The sequence below is a fragment of the Larus michahellis genome, chromosome 16 (assembly GCF_964199755.1).
Source record: "Larus michahellis chromosome 16, bLarMic1.1, whole genome shotgun sequence".
In the NCBI taxonomy this organism is placed as follows: Eukaryota; Metazoa; Chordata; class Aves; order Charadriiformes; family Laridae; genus Larus; species Larus michahellis.
The window spans coordinates 7,572,548-7,590,087 of record NC_133911.1 but is presented as its reverse complement, the minus strand read 5'-3'; the positions used below and the strand labels follow the sequence as shown (position 1 = coordinate 7,590,087).

The following is a 17,540-nucleotide window of genomic DNA, read 5'->3' as shown; positions in this document are numbered from 1 at the left end:
CACTTATGTTTTCTGTCTATGGTCGTACTAGTAATTCTCCTTTGTTGTTGTTCCTGTTGGGCAAACAAAGAACATTTTGTTCCGTGTTAATAATTCACGTATTACAGTATTCCACCCCAGCTATCTGCCTTTTGATTGCTTCCTATGATGGCACTAGTACTGCTTGATTTTTTTTTTTTTTTTTTTTTTTTTTCTGGAAAGCTTGCTTTTGGAACACTCCAGGGATTCTTTCCCTGGCGTTTCTCACGGCCGCACCCCTGTTGCTCGTGCAGTGACCCAGACGAGCTCTGGAACCACAGCTATGCAGAGTATTTGTTGTACGTTCCCATAGAAACAGCACATCTTCCCGAAAATGTGAATTCCTGAAATAACATGAGTTCTTGCTGAAGAGCCCAACGTTACTCACAGCTGTTGGGGGCTTTCTGAAAGCGTGGACAACAAAGTACGTGTGCGTGACGATCCCTCCTGCCCCGTGTCACGTTGTCACCTCTGGTCACGGTTCACGTCACCACTTCAGCCATAAGCGCGTCCAGTGCTGTTGGCGTGGTCTCCGCTCACTTCCCTTTTTAGGAATTGCCCTAAAGAATGCAGATTCTCCTTCGCTGTGCGCCCTCCCCTGCCGTTATGTAAATGACTTGTTGGAATCATGCTTTATTCACGTGAAAAATAATAAAATTTGACTTTTTGTATGTCGTTACAAGGATGCTCCTAGAGCCTGGCCCGCGCGGTGAACATTTCTCTTTTTCTGCCACTGATGTGTTTGTCGTGGGTTGGTTTTCGTGTTGTTTGTTTTTTTTTTTTAATTTATTGTTGCTTAGGCAGAGCTTGGCCGTTAATTAATGAATTAATTACCTTCCTGCCGGCGGTGAGGCTGATGCGTTGTCGGAAACGGCCGCTTTGACAATTCCGTGGCGGTTTCTGTCACCCCCCCGCCCCTCCTCATGGTGGCGGCCCTGCGCGCGCCTGCGTCAGCGGCGCCATGGCGTCATCAGGCTGCGGCGGCGGGCGGAAGTGGCGCCTTAGTCCCGCGCTGCCCGTCCCAGTGCCCGGTAGCGGCGGCGGTGAGTGGGCCCGGCTCCCGCGGGGGGTGGCGGGTTGAGGGGGGCCCGGCGTCGGCCCGGCCGCGGCGACGGGCTGAGCGGCGGCGCGGGGGAGCGCGGAGGTGGGGCCCCAGGCGGGATCGCGCTCTGAGGCCAGAACGGGTGCGGGGCGGCCTCGCGGCCGGCTTAACCCCCCAGCGGCCGGTAGCGGCGGGCCTGGGGGGTGCCCGGGGGGGGTAGGAGGCCGCGATGATGCCCGTCACCCGTCCGGTAGCGGGGCTGTAGGCGGCGGGCAGCCCCCTCTGGATCTTCCTCAGCGGCGAAACACCCGCCGGTGTTCACAGGCGGTGTTTTCGTTTCAGTCGGGCAGCTCCCTGCGTTCTAGCAAAGACTGTGCGCGTTTCTAGGGTTAAAAGCAGACTTTTCTGGTTCAGCATAAGTCCAGCTTGACTTTACTTGAAGGTGGTCTATTAAGTGTTTGTATATAAAAAGTCAGTGTAAAATAGACAGCTGTGGTGGGCTGTGGAGTTCGTGTAGATTTCACTAATGTCGGGTTCTTTTTCAGAGATTTTTTTTTAAACTCAAATGGGTGATGAAAAGGATTCTTGGAAAGTGAAAACTTTAGATGAAATTCTTCAGGAAAAAAAACGAAGGAAGGAGCAAGAAGAGAAGGCAGAGATAAAACGTATGAAAAATGTAAGCTGCCCTTTGGTATACAAGCATTTTTAATGACACCTGAGGAGTTTCAGTGCCCATATCCTCATTTGCTGATGAGGACAAGGCGTCTTGCCATGTCAGTGGAATTCCTCTGTGCTCTTGCGCATGTTTTGTGGGTGATCTCTTAATTCCAAAGTTTGACAAAAGTACGGTGCTTTGCTAAGATCTCATTGCCCTCAGGTTGTATGCTGTGCTTTGTTTCATAGCTGCTGGTTAGAAAAGGTAAAGAAATTGACGTGATTAACTGGAAGTTGCAGTTCAATTAAAAGCTTTCAAAGATTTTATAGAAGAATGGGTTTAAATAATTGTTCTTGAATAACTTTTGTGGTACTGCTTGGTTTTGTACAATCGTGTACAAAATATTTTTAAAAACCTACAACAGTTAATGCAATCATTATCTATTTTTGTCTAATTACATTGAATTTACAGAATTTCAGCTATAATCGCAATCAAACTGCATTTGACTGTTTACAACTATGAAATCTCTGCTTCCTAAGTTGGTATACTTTACTGGTGTGACCAGATAAGGGTGGCTTTTGAGACAGGAATGAAAGAGTTGAGTACTGTTTACACTTTTTCATTTTGTGACATAAAAATTAATTGTGTTTTGGGTTTGCCCTTTCTTCTGTTTCTGTCACAGTCAGATGATAGGGATTCAAAGCGGGATTCTCTTGAAGAGGGGGAGTTGAGAGATCATCGCATGGAAATAACAATCAGAAATTCACCTTACAGGAGGGAAGACTCTATGGAAGACAGGTAAGAATAAGAGAATAATTTTGTTACCTGAGGAAGGGTTACTGAAATTAACCTTTAGAAGTATGGAGAAGAGGGTTTAAAAATGTCTGAAGGGGAACAGTTTAACTTCTGTAGCATGCAGATGTGCCATCTTGCCTCCTGCTTGTAGAACGTGCCAGGGTGTTGTTTTGAAATACTGATTAAGGCTCAACAGAGTGTTGTGGTCCAATTTTGGCCACTACTTAGTAATAAAATATTTTGCTCAAGATGCAGTTAAAGCGGCCCTGCTGAGTTCTTTTTGGTGCTTAATTCATCCGCAGTTTGCTTATGTATTAAAAGTGCACACGTAATAGTATCTTAATTTCTCATCTACGTGACTATGATTTTCTGTAAGGTGCTGTTAATGTCTTGGTTCAGGGGTATTATGGAAATGAACTTTAATATAAATTAATAAAATAGGAAAAAAATGCATTATTTTCAAAACAGAGAAAAGAGGAAATAACACACAATCTGTTTGACAGTACATGTAACTTTCCTAAGTTGGTTTCTTTTATTTGTCTTGTATTTTAGAGGAGAGGAAGATGATTCCTTGGCTATAAAACCACCACAGCAAATGTCACGGAAAGAAAAAACCCATCATAGAAAAGATGAGAAGAGGAAAGAGAAACGTAGACATCGTAGTCATTCAGCAGAAGGTTGTTATTACTGCATTTGGATAACATTTCTGGTAGCTTCCTGACGTGAAGCCAAACAGGCACTATGTAGGTAGTAAATAACTACAAACTAAAGAAAACGTGTCAGGTGGATAAGACAAAGGAATTTAAACTTGTCTTATTTCTTTGATTACGTTTAATGCCCTTACAGGAATGTCAGGGGTACATATGTGTTTGAGAGGACAGTAATCACTTTGGGACAGGGACACAGAGTCTACTTTTACTCTTTGAAGTCAGTTAAGCTTCTTTCTGGCTTCACTGAGTGAGTGGGCTGAGATACGATCTTTGTTTCTGACTGTAAAGGAAAAGATATCCTTTCTAAAAACACTCATGTTGTATTCCTGTTACCAGCAGCATTTTTCTGTTTTTCATGCAAACATTTTTGCAAGATCTTATAATCTTTTAGTTTTCCAACGCCCTTTCATATCAGGATTTTTCCATCAAGAGACTAACAGAGAACATGAAAATAGGTTGCCATAAGTTTCATCCTTTCTAGCTTTGCTTTTCAAAAATAGGAGCACTAAATATTTTGAATAGTAACACTCCAAAACTCATTTTTGTTTGTTTAGGGAAACATGCCAGAGTGAAAGAGAAAGAACGGGAACACGAGCGTAGGAAGAGACATAGAGAAGAGCAGGATAAAGCCCGTCGTGAGTGGGAAAGACAGAAACGGAGAGAAATGGCAAGGGAGCATTCCAGGAGGGAGAGGTACATCCATTCCTCCCTTCCCTGTGACAAACCAACAGACATGAACAGCTTCCTCCTCTAAATCCATCTCTAACTTTTCGTTGTTTCATTGACAACAAAATTCAGAGCAAAATCTTTTAAGGACTGATGCCAGTGCCATGTTCCTGTCAGCGTGTTGTCTAATGAAAATGTGTTCTTGTCCTTAATTACCTTTGTAAGTGACTTCATTACAACAGATATTTCTAGGTGAATGCATTGCCAGTGTTGTACTATAATGAAAAAAAAAGTGCAAACCAGTTTTGCGTAGTATCAGGGATTTATTAATTGAACTTGCTTCAGTATTGTTGTTGCTAATGAATTGAATGTCCCTGTAGTTTGTTATGGAAAACCAGTTTTCCTTTACTTCATAAGCTGAATTTGTAGTGAACTGTAACTTAACAAAAAATAATTATTTTCTAGAGATCGTCTGGAGCAACTTGAGCGAGAACGAGAGAGAAAAATCAGAGAGCAGCAAAAAGAACAAAGGGAGCAAAAAGAACGAGAAAGGAGAGCTGAAGAAAGACGTAAGGAACGTGAAGCCAGAAGAGAAGGTAACCATCTCTGTATAAATGTAGTTTGGGCTTTCTATCCGCTGACACAATGGTGGAATGGAGGTATAGAAAGCATTTTTTACTTAGGTCAATGCCAGAATTTGGAAGAAAAAAAAAAAAAGAAAAAGAGGTGGTGGTGGGAGGCTTCTTCATGGGGAGGGGGGGAATCCATTAAGTTCTACATGGGGAAATAAAACAACGTTATGTGCCTTAAATATCATGGCATATTGGTTAGTCAGTAAGTCTTTCTTTGCCTCCCTCTGTTAGTCTGCTTTCCTATAGAAACAGAATTTATGTAATTGCCATTGTCTCCATGTGTGTGTGCGCGTCTGTCATGAGCCCCGTCACCTCTGACCTCTTTGGCTGAGTCTAACCCAATTTTATAGAGGTTGAAGTCTCAAAATTAAGTGTTTTGAGGATTTGGGGAATTAAATTGCAACGGGAGGGAGAGAGATCATGTAAGTACTCCAACCATGAAAAAGGCTGTAGTGTGAGTCAAGTGCGGAGATCTGATAACTGAGCAATTTGAATTACCTTCTACACGTGAACCCTCACTTTTCATAGCATATCAGATACTCGCAACGTAAGTTCAGATCATTTTTGATTTGTCTCTGTTTGTCCCGACTTTCAGAGGTAAAAATCAGAGCCCATTCTTGTGATCAAGTGACAAAGATTGTTCGAGAGTAGCAGAAGCAGCCATGCTTATTGCTGCTATTTCTAGTTCAGCTCATGTGCTTGGTATTTACACTGATATCATTCAATGTATCTAGCTTTTCATTTTAGTTATTTTTATATCTCTAAATGTTCTCTCAGCTCCTTCTAACCCTTAGCTGTCTTTATTCCTTTATGTATCTTCCTGGTCTGTCCACTTCTCTCTCTGGCATTAATGCCTTAGTTTTAGGGCGTTTTCTCTGTAGTATCTAGGGCATCTTGCTTCTGTTTCCTAAGTATGGCAGCACCTTTCTCTAAGTCATACAAACCCATATTTTATTGTGCACGAGGTAAATCATAGTCCTTTATTCTCCTAGGTATAGGTAGGTTCCACTTCCGTTCCTCCCGATCATCCTTTAGCATGTAAGGAAAAATGAAAAGTATGCAAAGCAGGTGGTTGTGGCAGACAGAAGTCTTCTAATTAGGGCAGGGAGATGTAACGATTTCTTCCGGTTTTGTTTTCACTAGTTTCTGCACACCATAGAACAGTGAGGGAAGAATATGGAGACAAAGTAAAAATGAGACCCTGGAGTCGCAGTCCATTACGACAGCAAAGAGACAAGCTTGAGCAAGGAGATAGCAGGAAACCAGGTAGCATTTGCCACTTTATGATGTCTTTGCCTGGGGGCTAGGAGGAGCTGTTCTGGGGCAGCGCTTAATTTTTAGCAGTAAACGTATATCCCTGGTACTGGATTGAAAGTATTGTCCACTTCAGCTGTGGTGGCACAACTCTGGAATATTCATGAATACGTACATATGTACTGTTTTCTAAAGCAACACTGGTTTTGCAGGTATCTGTGCAAGTGACAAACTGAATGAATCTTTTCCTTCTTAGTAGTAGGAATAGTAATTTTAAAAGTTTCCGAGTTACTTCATTCAGTGATGAAAGAAGCAGCTGACTGAATTTATAAAGTTTTCTAGTTTAATTCCCTCGCAGATTAAAAAGGGGATTGTGTACACTAGCTCCAGCTGGATTTGTTGTTAGGAGCTAAGCTACCTTAAAAAGTTACCTTAGAGGGATCAATATAGTTTAAGCATCACTGATATTGTCATCTTGTAGTAGAAAATAAATGCTTAAGGCAGTATTCTGGTTAGAAAATGGTCCTTCCCGTGCCTAGAAGGTCCTAACTGTGAGTAGAGAACATGCACATTTGACGTAGAAGTGTCTTTGGTTAAAGAAGAAAAGCTCTGTGTCCGCTTTGTGAACGGGTGTAGCTGTAAAAATGAGTGTAATTATTTCAAGTAAGCTGATTGCAGAATGTAGTCAGCTGAAATCCCAGGTGGGGGCAGGCAGCAAGTCCTTTGAAGCTACTGTCTGATCGATCGACAGTTATTTGCACGTGCTATTTCATGGTGGTCCAGAGGGGCTGCATTAGAATAGGAAGCACTGATAGCAAGCGCTGTATGTACACGCATTAGTGAGACTGTGTTGTGGTGATACTTGTTGCCATGTTACTTTTTTAAAAAAAATTTTTTTTTAATTACACTTAGAGGGGCCTATGCATATATCATGTTTTAAAAAGTCAATATTTCACATTTTTGGCTGTTGATCCTGCACTACTGCAGTTCAGAAAAGCTGTTTGTCTTTTGAGCAGTGTGAATTTTTATTTTTTTTTTAGTGTTCTGTATTTCCAATACAGAATGTTCAGCACCAATTTAATGGCCAGAGAAAGCAACGCAGTTATCTGGGTATTCAGAGTCTTATAAATAGATGTGACATTCAGTCAGCACCCTGTTTTTAATTTTTATGGTCTCAACAGTGAAAGAAGAGAAACCAGAAGAGAGAGATCCTCTTTCAGACTTGCAAGACATCAGTGACAGTGAGAGAAAAACCAGCTCGGCAGAGTCTTCATCAGGTGATTAAATGCAATTTAGTAGATGTAATTAATTGTTCAGTTGTCTGTTGAGGAAACAGTGTTGTTAGAGTGTGTGCCTACTTAGTTACGCGTTTGATGATTCCTGAACAGAATCTGGATCAGGCTCGGAAGAAGAGGAGGAAGAGTCTAGCAGTGAAGGCTCTGAGGAAGAGGGAGAGGAAGAGGAGGAGGAGGAGGAGACGGGAAGCAATTCTGAGGAAGTGTCTGAGCAGTCAGCTGGTGAGTAACATAAAGCAGCTCCTAGAACGGTGTGTTATGATTTTCTTTGTTTCTCATTCTGTATTGTTTTATTTGAACATTTTCCTTTTCTCTTAGTCTAGGATAGGCTGAGACCTCACAGGTCAAGATAACTAAAAAGAAAAAAAAACAAGTACAAGTCATATTCTATGCTTTTATATAGAGGTAATACCAATTATTCGTCTAAGAAGCCAGATTAGAAAACCGAAAGCCATTTTTTGTCTTCCTAAATGGTGTAAGGGTAACAGTTCCAGTAATTTTGTAACAGAACAAATATTCTGTAGAGAGCAAGTCTGCAGTTATTTGGGGGGTGGTGAAATACAAATGTCTCTGTTATTTTGATTTATTTTCAGTTGCAAATCTCAAAGGCTTTTTTCATGCCAGTACAAATAGATGAAAATAATAAAAAAGGTTTGGTAAAAAGTCTACTTAGAGCCATTCTTGTCACTAATGAGTGAAGAAAAGGCACAAAAGCATGCTCTGATGGCTGGATATTTTTCTTTAAAATCAATTACAGTCAATAAGCAAATATTCATAAGTTTCCTGACTTAATTTATTCACCTCCTCCCAGCTCTGAATTCCCAGATAATCGGTAAGAATTGTATTCCCTGTTGGAAGCAGAAAGGTGCAGTTCTGTGGAGTCAGGGGAAGCATTTTCTTTCCAAGTGAACCAGAAGTAAGAGGTCACTAACTAGATAGTGGTGAAAAGGCCTGGTGAATTAGAAAAGCCTTTCAATTAGTGATCTGCCTTACAAGGAACTACAGAAATGTTGGGTTTATTCAGTTGCACTTGATTCTGTTTTGCAGAAGAGGTGAGCGAAGAAGAAATGAGTGAAGAGGAGGAACGGGAGAATGGAAACCACATCCCAGTTGGTACAATGCAAACACTGATTATTTTTTTTAAAGTGTTTGGCTGAATTTTTGTAGCCAAATAAATATTTCTACAAATATTTTTAAAATATTTTCAATGTATTTTTCTAAAGCATCGTGTATTTGGCATTTTGAGGCTATCCTTACGTCAGAATCAGAAATTCCTTGAAATTTGTTCGAAGGTCTATGTTTAGAGGAAGTCAGAGCCTAGTTTAATGAGCTAATGCTTCCTTCTTTTTCATTTTGGGTCTCTTGCTCTGTCCTTTTGTCAAAAAAAGCTTTTCAGTTAGAATGAGATATCCTGGGTCAGTTTTCTCTCTCATTCTGGTAGTGGAAAGATTTGTTTTTCTGACATCCTGTATTTAATGCCAGAAATTGTATTTACATGACTGTAAACGAGTTCTTGAAAGCATTATCTCTGCAAGGAGGAGAAATCGGGCTTCTCCTTGATCTTTATTGTTGCAGTAAGTTAAGTTGCGTAAGTTGCACGCCTGTTTCATGTATAGTGATCAGCGTTTCACTACCCTTATTTGTCTAAAGCTGAACTTAATCGTTCCAAATGTCTTCCTCTTTCCACGACTGATTCTGACCTTTAAAGTTACAGAGTCGAGGTTTGACCGAGATTCAGCAGGCAGCGAAGTCGAAGAGGAGGAAGTAGGGGAGGGCACCCCTCATTCCAATGCCATGACAGAAGGAGACTATATTCCTGACTCGCCAGCTTCCTCCCCCATCGAACTGAAACAAGAGCTTCCCAAGTATCTTCCTGCGCTTCAGGTAGAGGATCACTGAAATGATGCTTGAGAATATCATAGGCAAAGGGATTTCCCGAGCTGCTTTGTTAACAAGTTGCGCATGAGTTTATGGGCAGATACACCTTGCTGACTCAGCATCACAAAATACACATTTCTGCGTGAAATATTGCTGTCTCTTTTGACAAGGAAAAATGGGCATGGAGCAAAAATGAGATTACTCTTAGATATAGATAAGAATGTAATCATACGTAGCTGATACTCTGATATCTTGGCATTGCTATCTGGAAATAGATACTTGTGAGAGAAGAGTCCTGTTAACATGAATAGAAACTGATGGGGTGGTTATTCTTTTTGTAGCCAACAGCAAAGTGTAGAAACATGAAGAGAAAGCATATTTTTATTAATTGAATTATGTGAAAAGTATCGGTCTAAGTTGCTGAGTTGCCACCTTTGCCATTGTGGCAGGAATTTCAGCTTATTCTGTGCAAAAGTGAGTGAGTGAAGAATTAATTAAATAACGTAGTTAATCTACTAAAACACAGACTCTGTCCAGGATTCCTTTAGAGATCCAAGTGAAAATAAACCCCAAAGATACCTTTCTTACATGGAGTAGCCAAGTTGTTGAATTCTCTTGGTTAATTTTAACTGTTCCCGTGAGATTGCTGAAGTTTACCTTAAGTCTTATTTAAAAAAAAACTAGGCAAAATCCTCCCCCAGGTGCTGGAGGAGTAAATGTTGTCCATCTGTTTTTTCAGGGATGTCGTAGCGTGGAGGAATTTCAGTGTTTGAACAGGATTGAAGAAGGGACGTATGGTGTAGTGTACAGAGCGAAAGACAAGAAGACTGGTTAGTATAAGTGGTCTCCAGTTATTATCTCCATGGTATTTGGGGCCGAAGTTGTATGCAAATTATGATTCTGCATTTCTCATTGATGAACAAAATCTGTCTAAAATGCTTTCTTCCTTATCGAGAATAATGCTTTTTAATAGGGTGTGGACTTTGACATAAGGGCTCCACTTGCAGCTGTTTGAGTTCAGAAGTAACCCCTGTATTGGCCACGATGGTGTAGAACAATTAACACGATTTCAGTTTCTGGCTCGAAAGGCAGTTATTTCTGGCTTGAGATCTGCTGTAGATAGTTGCCAGGTTGCAAGTTTTCAAAATTTACTGTGAGCATTCCAGCAGGCGTCACTGTAAGCACAGACACGGTTAGGGAATTCATAAAGCAGGGGTTGGTGAGCAGTGAGTATATACTGCAGTATTTTGTGGTAGAAAGAACTTTCATTCTTTTCCGTTTTTAAGCTCCCTCTCAAAAAACCACTTCTCGTGTGTACAAGTGGATTTGTATTTCGAAAACTCAGGCTCTTTGCTTATCTGGTTTGTAATAGCAACACTGGAGGACCTCTTAACATGCATTTTATTAGCTGTGTGATGGGAATTCTGCAGTTAATAATGCTGTTTTCTTTACAGATGAAATTGTGGCTCTGAAGCGACTGAAAATGGAAAAGGAAAAGGAAGGCTTTCCCATTACTTCTCTGAGAGAAATAAATACTATCCTGAAAGCACAACATCTAAATATTGTCACTGTCAGAGTAAGGCCACCATCTTCTATTTCAAAAATTTTTTTGTTCTTGAAATATTGCCTGTTGGCTTTTAAAATGCCTTATAAAAATGTTAGCATTCGCAGCAGAGCCTGTTTCTGTAAACAGTTGTATGCTCCCCATAAAACTATATAGACATTACTCGTCTGTATATAATCCAACGTTTTGCAAAAGTGTGCTTTTTTTCATAGAAAAATAGATTTTCTATGGATTTTACCAATGTCAGGCTCCACTTATCCTCTTGCCAGCGTATTTTGAAAAGTCGTTTTTGCTTGCTTTTTAAATACTGTGTGCTTGTTTTGATCATTTGTTTCTGTGTTTTAGGAAATTGTTGTAGGTAGTAACATGGATAAAATCTATATTGTAATGAACTACGTAGAACACGATCTCAAGAGTCTGATGGAAACAATGAAGCAACCATTTCTGCCAGGTACTGTTTGCCATAGTCTCCTATAATTCTTAAAACTGGAAAACTGGCCAACACAAACCTCAGTGGCTTTGGGCTTTTTGTGGTGACGTGTAATGCCTTGGAATGTCCTGTGAGTGTTCTTTGGAACACGGACTTCATTGCTTTTTCTCTGTTTGGTCTGATTTTACTGATAGAAGCGAAGATAGGATCGTAGGCTGGCAGTGCTGATACTCATAGTGATCTTTGGCTGATGAATCCAGTTTGGATGCTTAGGGTGAGGGGGAGATTCAGATGTGAGATGGAAGGAGTTTCCCCTATGCTAAACCAGAAAAGAACACTGGGTTTTAATTTTGGCCACTTCCTGTGTTTTTGAGAGGCATTAATTTCTGAGCATTATTTGGATGCATTCCAGCTATCTAAATTAATTTTGCTTTACTGGCCGCTCTGTGGGTTTAACTTTTCCTGTGCCATATTTTTATGGTGCAGTCTGTACTACGCTTTTAACTTGACATCCCTTTCCTCCCCCTGCGTGTTCCCCAAACAAAAAAAAAACAAAACGGAAAAATAGATTTCCTCTCTTAAATGTATTTGTTGTCTTTTTATCATTTCAGGTGAAGTGAAAACCTTGATGATTCAGTTACTGCGAGGAGTCAAGCATCTTCACGACAACTGGATACTTCATCGAGACCTGAAAACTTCCAACCTGTTACTCAGTCATTCAGGCATTTTAAAAGTAAGAATTACATGAAATATACCACGCTTGTATTGCAGAATACACTGCATTATAGCTATCTCAAGAGCTGGGTAGACTGTTTTGCTTTTGTCTTTAGGAGGTATGAGGTGTGGCTTGTAAAATGCACAGTTGTGAAGGACTGAACTTTACTGTTAAAGTAAAGAAAAGAGACTGTCTTACCAAAACTCTGAGATTTATGCTAGGATGTGATGAATAAGCGTGCTGTAGTGAATAGTGAATTCTTTTTTAGAAGTCTGAACAGTGCTCTTCTCTTCCTGGTGATTCAGCAATTCTATATGTCTGACTGTAATTTTCTTTTTCTATATCAGCATCGTAGTGTTTGAACTGGGGTTGCTCTTTCAACTTGAGAGACTGCGAATCTTAATATAAGAATATAAATCTCTGTAGTAATGCTGAACCATCAGTCACTGGTGGAGATGTGAGATTCTTTTCACAAAGAAAAAGTCTTTTGAAAAGTTGCACGTTTTAAAAATCTACCTAACCTTTCACTGCCTACTTACAAAAATCTAAGAGAAAAGCAGTACTAATAAGATCAGGACGTAACATTTCAATTTTTACTTCTAAATTGTAGGTGCCAATTATGTATTGCCATTATTTACATCGTACAGCTGTTACAGTTGTTAAGCCTTTCCCTTTCTCAGGCAAACTGGGCTTGAATTTTTTTTTTTTTTTTTTGCTTGGCAAAGTTGAAGTCAGCATTTATTGTCTTTTGGTTTTATTTTTTCCCCTGCCACGTAAGCTTTCTGTGAAGGTGATCAATAACAGGAGCTCTTCCTTGGCCTCGGGAAGGGAAAAATGTATTTTCCCTTCAGTGGAAAAAGACAAGGCAGGCCCGTGAGTGTATTCTGGGGGGCTGGTTTTGAAGGCTGGAAGCCATGCAATAGCCAACATGGCCAACACATCTTGGCGCTGTTAGTAAATGGTGTGGTCAATGTTGGAAATAGTGCTGATTACCACTTTCCATTTAGGTTGGAGATTTTGGACTAGCCCGGGAATACGGATCTCCGCTGAAGCCTTACACGCCAGTGGTGGTGACGCTTTGGTACAGGGCTCCGGAGTTGTTGCTTGGAGCCAAGGTACGTTTCTCCTTGTTCCTCTGGCTGCTAGAGCAATGACTCTTCAGATTAACTGTATTTTATAATTTAGGAACAAAGTATGAGTATGCTTGATTCTTTGTATTGATTTAGAGATGGAAATTCTGAAACTTCAGTATTATTTTTCCTAATAATGCAGCTAAAAAATTCCATCTTCTACAGATAGAAAGTGGGTGGGTAACAGAGTTTTTCTCCTTTAGGGTGCTGATGTGGTAGTGCTGCTGGGTTTCTCCTGGATTGGTGCAAACTGTCACTGTCATCTTGGGCAGCTGGATTTTTAATTTTTCTTTTTTTTTTTTTTTAACCTTAGTCTAAAATTTGTGACACCTGAGAGCAGAGCAAGGTACTGGCAACGGCTGCAGTTAAGAAAAGAGGTTTAAGAGACTGGGTTTTGTGCCCGTAACCGGAGATTGCTGTTGTGGCAAAACAAGGGCTAAGGATCTCTGTGAAAGGGAGTGCAAGTTAGAATGATTTGCTAGTTGTGATGCTCTGTTTGTGAGTGAAAAAGAAAGGCAACATTGTGCAGAAGTTTCATCCTGAAGTATTTGTGTGTTAAGGGTATTACTCATAATTCACAGTAATTTTAACTTTGAAATAAAGGCAGTTGAGACCCGTGCCTTGGGTATTGGAATGATTGCACGTGTTCTGTTCGGAGTGGTAGAATCTTTAAGGGAAAAAAAAAACCAAACCCCAAACCAAAAGAACAACAAAAAAACCACAAACAACTCAGTGAAAGTATTTTACTGATTTTATAAGGTATAACATATTCTTTCTTTTCAGGAATATTCCACGGCGATAGACATGTGGTCGGTAGGGTGTATATTTGGAGAGCTGTTAACACAGAAACCGCTGTTTCCAGGGAAGTCAGAAATTGACCAGATCAACAAAGTTTTTAAGGTAACATTTTTAACTTTGGATTCTACCTGACTGGTTTTAGAGGCAGGTACATCAGAGTAGTAAGAAATTAAAAGTGCTTGTTGCTCTTTGACAGAGATTCAGCTTTAATAAAAGGCTCATTACTCTGATCCTTGTTTTACAATGCTTATAGGAGGCCAGGATCATGACTTGTGTTTCTTCTGTTTTCTCTGGATACTTACCAACTCCTACAGCTACATAATAAATAAGCACAAGGGTTGCGCTCCGGAATGAGTTTATTAAGGAGATATTTTAATTTGCAGGATCTCGGTACTCCAAGCGAAAAAATCTGGCCTGGTTACAATGAGCTGCCAGCAGTGAAGAAGATGACGTTCACAGAATATCCCTATAACAATCTCCGCAAGCGATTTGGAGCCCTCCTCTCCGACCAGGGGTTTGATCTGATGAACAAGTAAGTGCTACCTTCCAGGGTGTCCTCGGGAAAATGTGCTGACATGCTGTGATAGTGGTGGAAAACAACTTGTAGGGAAGGGTGGTATTTCAAGGCATTTAACCTTGTCAAAACACACTGATGCATTTGAAGTTTGTCTGTGACGTTCCTTGCAACAGCTTTATTCAGTGTGCCAGGCTCTTAACGCCTGCTCTTAAACATCAGTCCAAGGCTATCCTTGCACACTTATATCCTAAAAGAATAGACAAATGTTTTAGTCGTAGTTTTAGCTTGTTCGTGTCATGTTTAATTAGGTGTTGAGTCAGCTATCATGCAGTCTGCTGATGGATCTTGTTAAAACAATTGAATTACAGCTGAAAAAAGGAAAAAAAGCAGTACATTCTAGAGATCATATTAAAGAATTAGGAAAATAACAATCTTGTTTTCTTCCTAGATTTTCATCTGATGTTCTGGCAGGCTTTTTAACTAACTCTGCTGGTGCATTCTGACTGCATTCCACTTCAGTTTTCTTTAAAATGTTGACAATAGCTTGAGAGATTTTTTTCCTTTCTCTCTTCTTCCCTATTTCATTGTCTTCCTATATTCTTCTCAGCTTTTTGACATACTACCCAGCCAGAAGAATTACTGCCGAAGATGGTTTGAAGCACGAGTATTTCCGAGAAACGCCCCTTCCTATCGACCCGTCCATGTTTCCCACCTGGCCAGCAAAAAGCGAACAACAAAGAGTAAAACGTGGCACTAGCCCACGACCACCTGAGGGAGGCCTTGGCTACAGCCAGTTGGTAAGCACAGCTCATCCAGGCAACTCACACAGGCTCCTGATGTCCTCGGACATGTCTGAATCCTGATTTTTGTCAGCCTTCTGGGGCTTGGGATCCTGAGACTCACCTCTGCTTGCACAAAAAAGACACTCTAGAAGGGCAGCTTTTTTCCCTCTCTTCCTTTTCAAAGGACAGGTCCAATTACTGCTGTATTCACAGAATCATAATTTCAGTACATAATCTGAGAAAGAAATGATGCCTGGTTTTATCACAGTGCAGAACAGTTTTTCTTTTGAAAGTGTACCTTTTTTTACACTTTCAACTAAGCTTTCAAAGCTGCAAATTTATTTAAAAAAAAAAAAAATACAAACCCTGGTAAGTAAGTTATGCAGGCCCTTTTTTCCAATATTTGAAGAGGAATTCAAAAAAGGGCAAGGCTGGGGTTCTTTTCTTTCTGTCAGTGGGGGTTGTGCTGCCCATGTTGAAAAAAAAGCTGCCCTTGTAAATACGGCATGTTACGGTCTCAGGTGCCCTAATTATATCAACTTGTTATTACTATTTTCCATGCCTCAGCATAGATGAAATAGCACTGTCAGTTGTTGTGCCCAATTTAACAGATGAAGTAGCCTAAAAGTTTGTTTAACCTCAATTTTTTTTGAGGGTATAAAAATTGACAAGGAGAGTATGCAGGGTGTTTCGTCAGCTGCTGAAGAAGTGTAGTTTACACTTGTTAATAGAGTGTGTTCACATTTTTTTTCATCTTTCCCCTGTTCAGTCAAAAGTAGATATACAAACTAGGAATACACTTGAGATGCCTTTAGAAGAAACAGCAATGTTTAAATATCATGAACAACGCTCTGCCTCAACCTTAGCTACGATATCACTAATCAAACATTTGTTTCTTATCTCTTAAAGATACTTGATTTTTTTTGTTGTTTAGATTTTTGTGTTGGAGAGGTAAAATATATCTGCACGCTTACTGATAAATGACTTGTGATTGGTTTTCACAGGGTGATGATGATCTGAAAGACACGGGTTTTCATCTGACCACCACAAATCAAGGAGCGTCTGCTGCAGGACCTGGTTTCAGCCTCAAGTTTTAAAACTCAACAGGAAAAAAGAGAGAACTGTTCACGTGAGTGGATTTCTGAGTCCCCAGTTTTGTTCTTCACGTCAGGGGGACGATGTTTTTCACAGGGGAAAAGTCAAATGTCATCAGAGATTCACAGGCTCTTGCTGGGTGTGGAGTATAACTAACTGCTGCATTCCATTAGAGGACTGGAATTAACCCGAAAAGCCAAGGATCATTACAAAATTTGACAAAGGAAAACTTGAAGTACAGTCCTGGAACAGTTTCTGGTTTATTTTTAGGTTCTTTTTCGTTGGGTTTGTTTTGTTTTTTCCTTGTAAATTTGTAGAATTAAAATACATTTTTAATTGTTTAACAGTGTGAAGGATTTCATTTCTTCACATGCAGCAGACTTGGATGTTCGTGGCATTAAGTCTTCTGGAGTGGGAAGTTATTTTCCCTGCGGGCCCCAAATCTGTGCTGACTATTCCAGCGTATTGTCAGCCTGGGGAAACAGCTGTATTTGAAGTAAATTCTATGGGTCTGAATATAGTTAGAGCAAAAAACCGTACCAGTTCTGAGGTTTCTTTCCCATTGTGTGCCTTGCAGAGAGCTAGGCGGGGTTGGGCTCGATACTCACAATGGTTTTGGGTGCGCTGCTGAGCTGAACGCTGTTTGTTTGATGTGTTGTATACGTGTATTTACAATGGCACTGGTGCAAAAGAAGTACTCTGTGGTTTTATAAATCAAAAAGACTTAATATGGAGACTTGATGATACTTCATTTTCTATAGAAAGTTCTCTTAAATGTGCGCTTTTTCCATAAAAAGGAAGAGCTTAGCTTTACTGATTGTATAATGCCATATTCCAGTCCTTTCTCATAAAATGAAAGGCCAGACGAATCATGTTGGAATATCGGGGTCTTCCGAGTCTCTAATTTCTATAATGCTGGGAACGGGAAGATTTGGAAAATACCAGGGTATTCATGCAGTCAGAACTGGGCACCAGTCCAGTAAAAGGATTAACTTAAATTATAAACATTCCATCAATTTCAGTGCATTTTAAGAGTTTCTCTGGGTAAAGGCCTTGGAGCTGGAATTTGGATGTACTAACAGTGTGGTAAATTTTGAAAACAGTGGTTTTGGTTGTTGGTTTTGTTTTTCTGTGGGGGAATGCAGAACTATTTGCTTTAGGCCTGATTGATTGCCTAGTGCTGCAGGAGAAACAGCTCTGGTTACTAGTCTGTTAACCGAAATATGCATGATTTTAGCGAGATTCCTCATAGGTGGAGATCGATAACCCACTGAAAAGTGGGGGGGTTGCTACATGCCCCAGCGTACAGGAAAGGAGAGCTGTTATGCTCTAAAGGAGTAGACCACAACTGCGTATTTTGTATTTCGAGCTGTGCTGTGCGTCTTGCACTCCGTGCAATCACTGCCTTCCGCGCTTCTAGCTTCCTTGGCATTGTGTCAGCCAGTATGGGCATCACTGGAAGATCCGTGTTCCTGACAAAACGGGTTATTCATCTAAGTTGGGGTAATTTTAGTAAATCAAAAAAACCCTAATGCCAGATTGCAATGGAAATTTAACATGGTTA

General features: G+C 40.4%; 1 protein-coding gene across 5 annotated transcripts; it reads left to right on the top strand.

Annotated features, from left to right (window-relative positions):
- Nucleotides 1–945: 945 nt before the first annotated feature.
- On the top strand, nt 946–16,320 carry LOC141751928 (cyclin-dependent kinase 11B). 5 transcript variants are annotated; one of them, XM_074609570.1, is made up of 20 exons: nt 946–1,061; nt 1,606–1,736; nt 2,398–2,513; nt 3,063–3,187; nt 3,775–3,913; nt 4,352–4,482; nt 5,662–5,784; nt 6,954–7,049; nt 7,161–7,289; nt 8,115–8,180; nt 8,782–8,951; nt 9,685–9,775; nt 10,400–10,521; nt 10,855–10,960; nt 11,551–11,672; nt 12,662–12,769; nt 13,568–13,684; nt 13,966–14,114; nt 14,707–14,896; nt 15,886–16,320. In XM_074609570.1, the coding sequence occupies exons 2-20, from the start codon at nt 1,626–1,628 to the stop codon at nt 15,976–15,978; spliced, it is 2,304 nt and encodes a 767-aa protein (XP_074465671.1). In that variant the 5' UTR covers nt 946–1,061; nt 1,606–1,625; the 3' UTR covers nt 15,979–16,320. The 5 variants fall into 5 exon arrangements, with proteins under 5 accessions (XP_074465671.1, XP_074465670.1, XP_074465674.1 ...); XM_074609569.1 differs by having other exon boundaries at nt 8,776–8,951; XM_074609573.1 differs by lacking the exon at nt 5,662–5,784.
- The last annotated feature ends 1,220 nt before the right edge of the window (nt 16,321–17,540 follow it).

Excerpts from the sequence above, each read along its gene's own strand:
- LOC141751928 (XM_074609569.1), top strand. The coding sequence starts at position 1,626 with ATGGGTGATGAAAAGGATTCTTGGAAAGTGAAAACTTTAGATGAAATT. Across the intron at positions 7,290-8,114 it reads AGTGTCTGAGCAGTCAGCTG|AAGAGGTGAGCGAAGAAGAA; the intron begins GTGAGTAACATA and ends TCTGTTTTGCAG. Across the intron at positions 8,952-9,684 it reads AGTATCTTCCTGCGCTTCAG|GGATGTCGTAGCGTGGAGGA; the intron begins GTAGAGGATCAC and ends CTGTTTTTTCAG.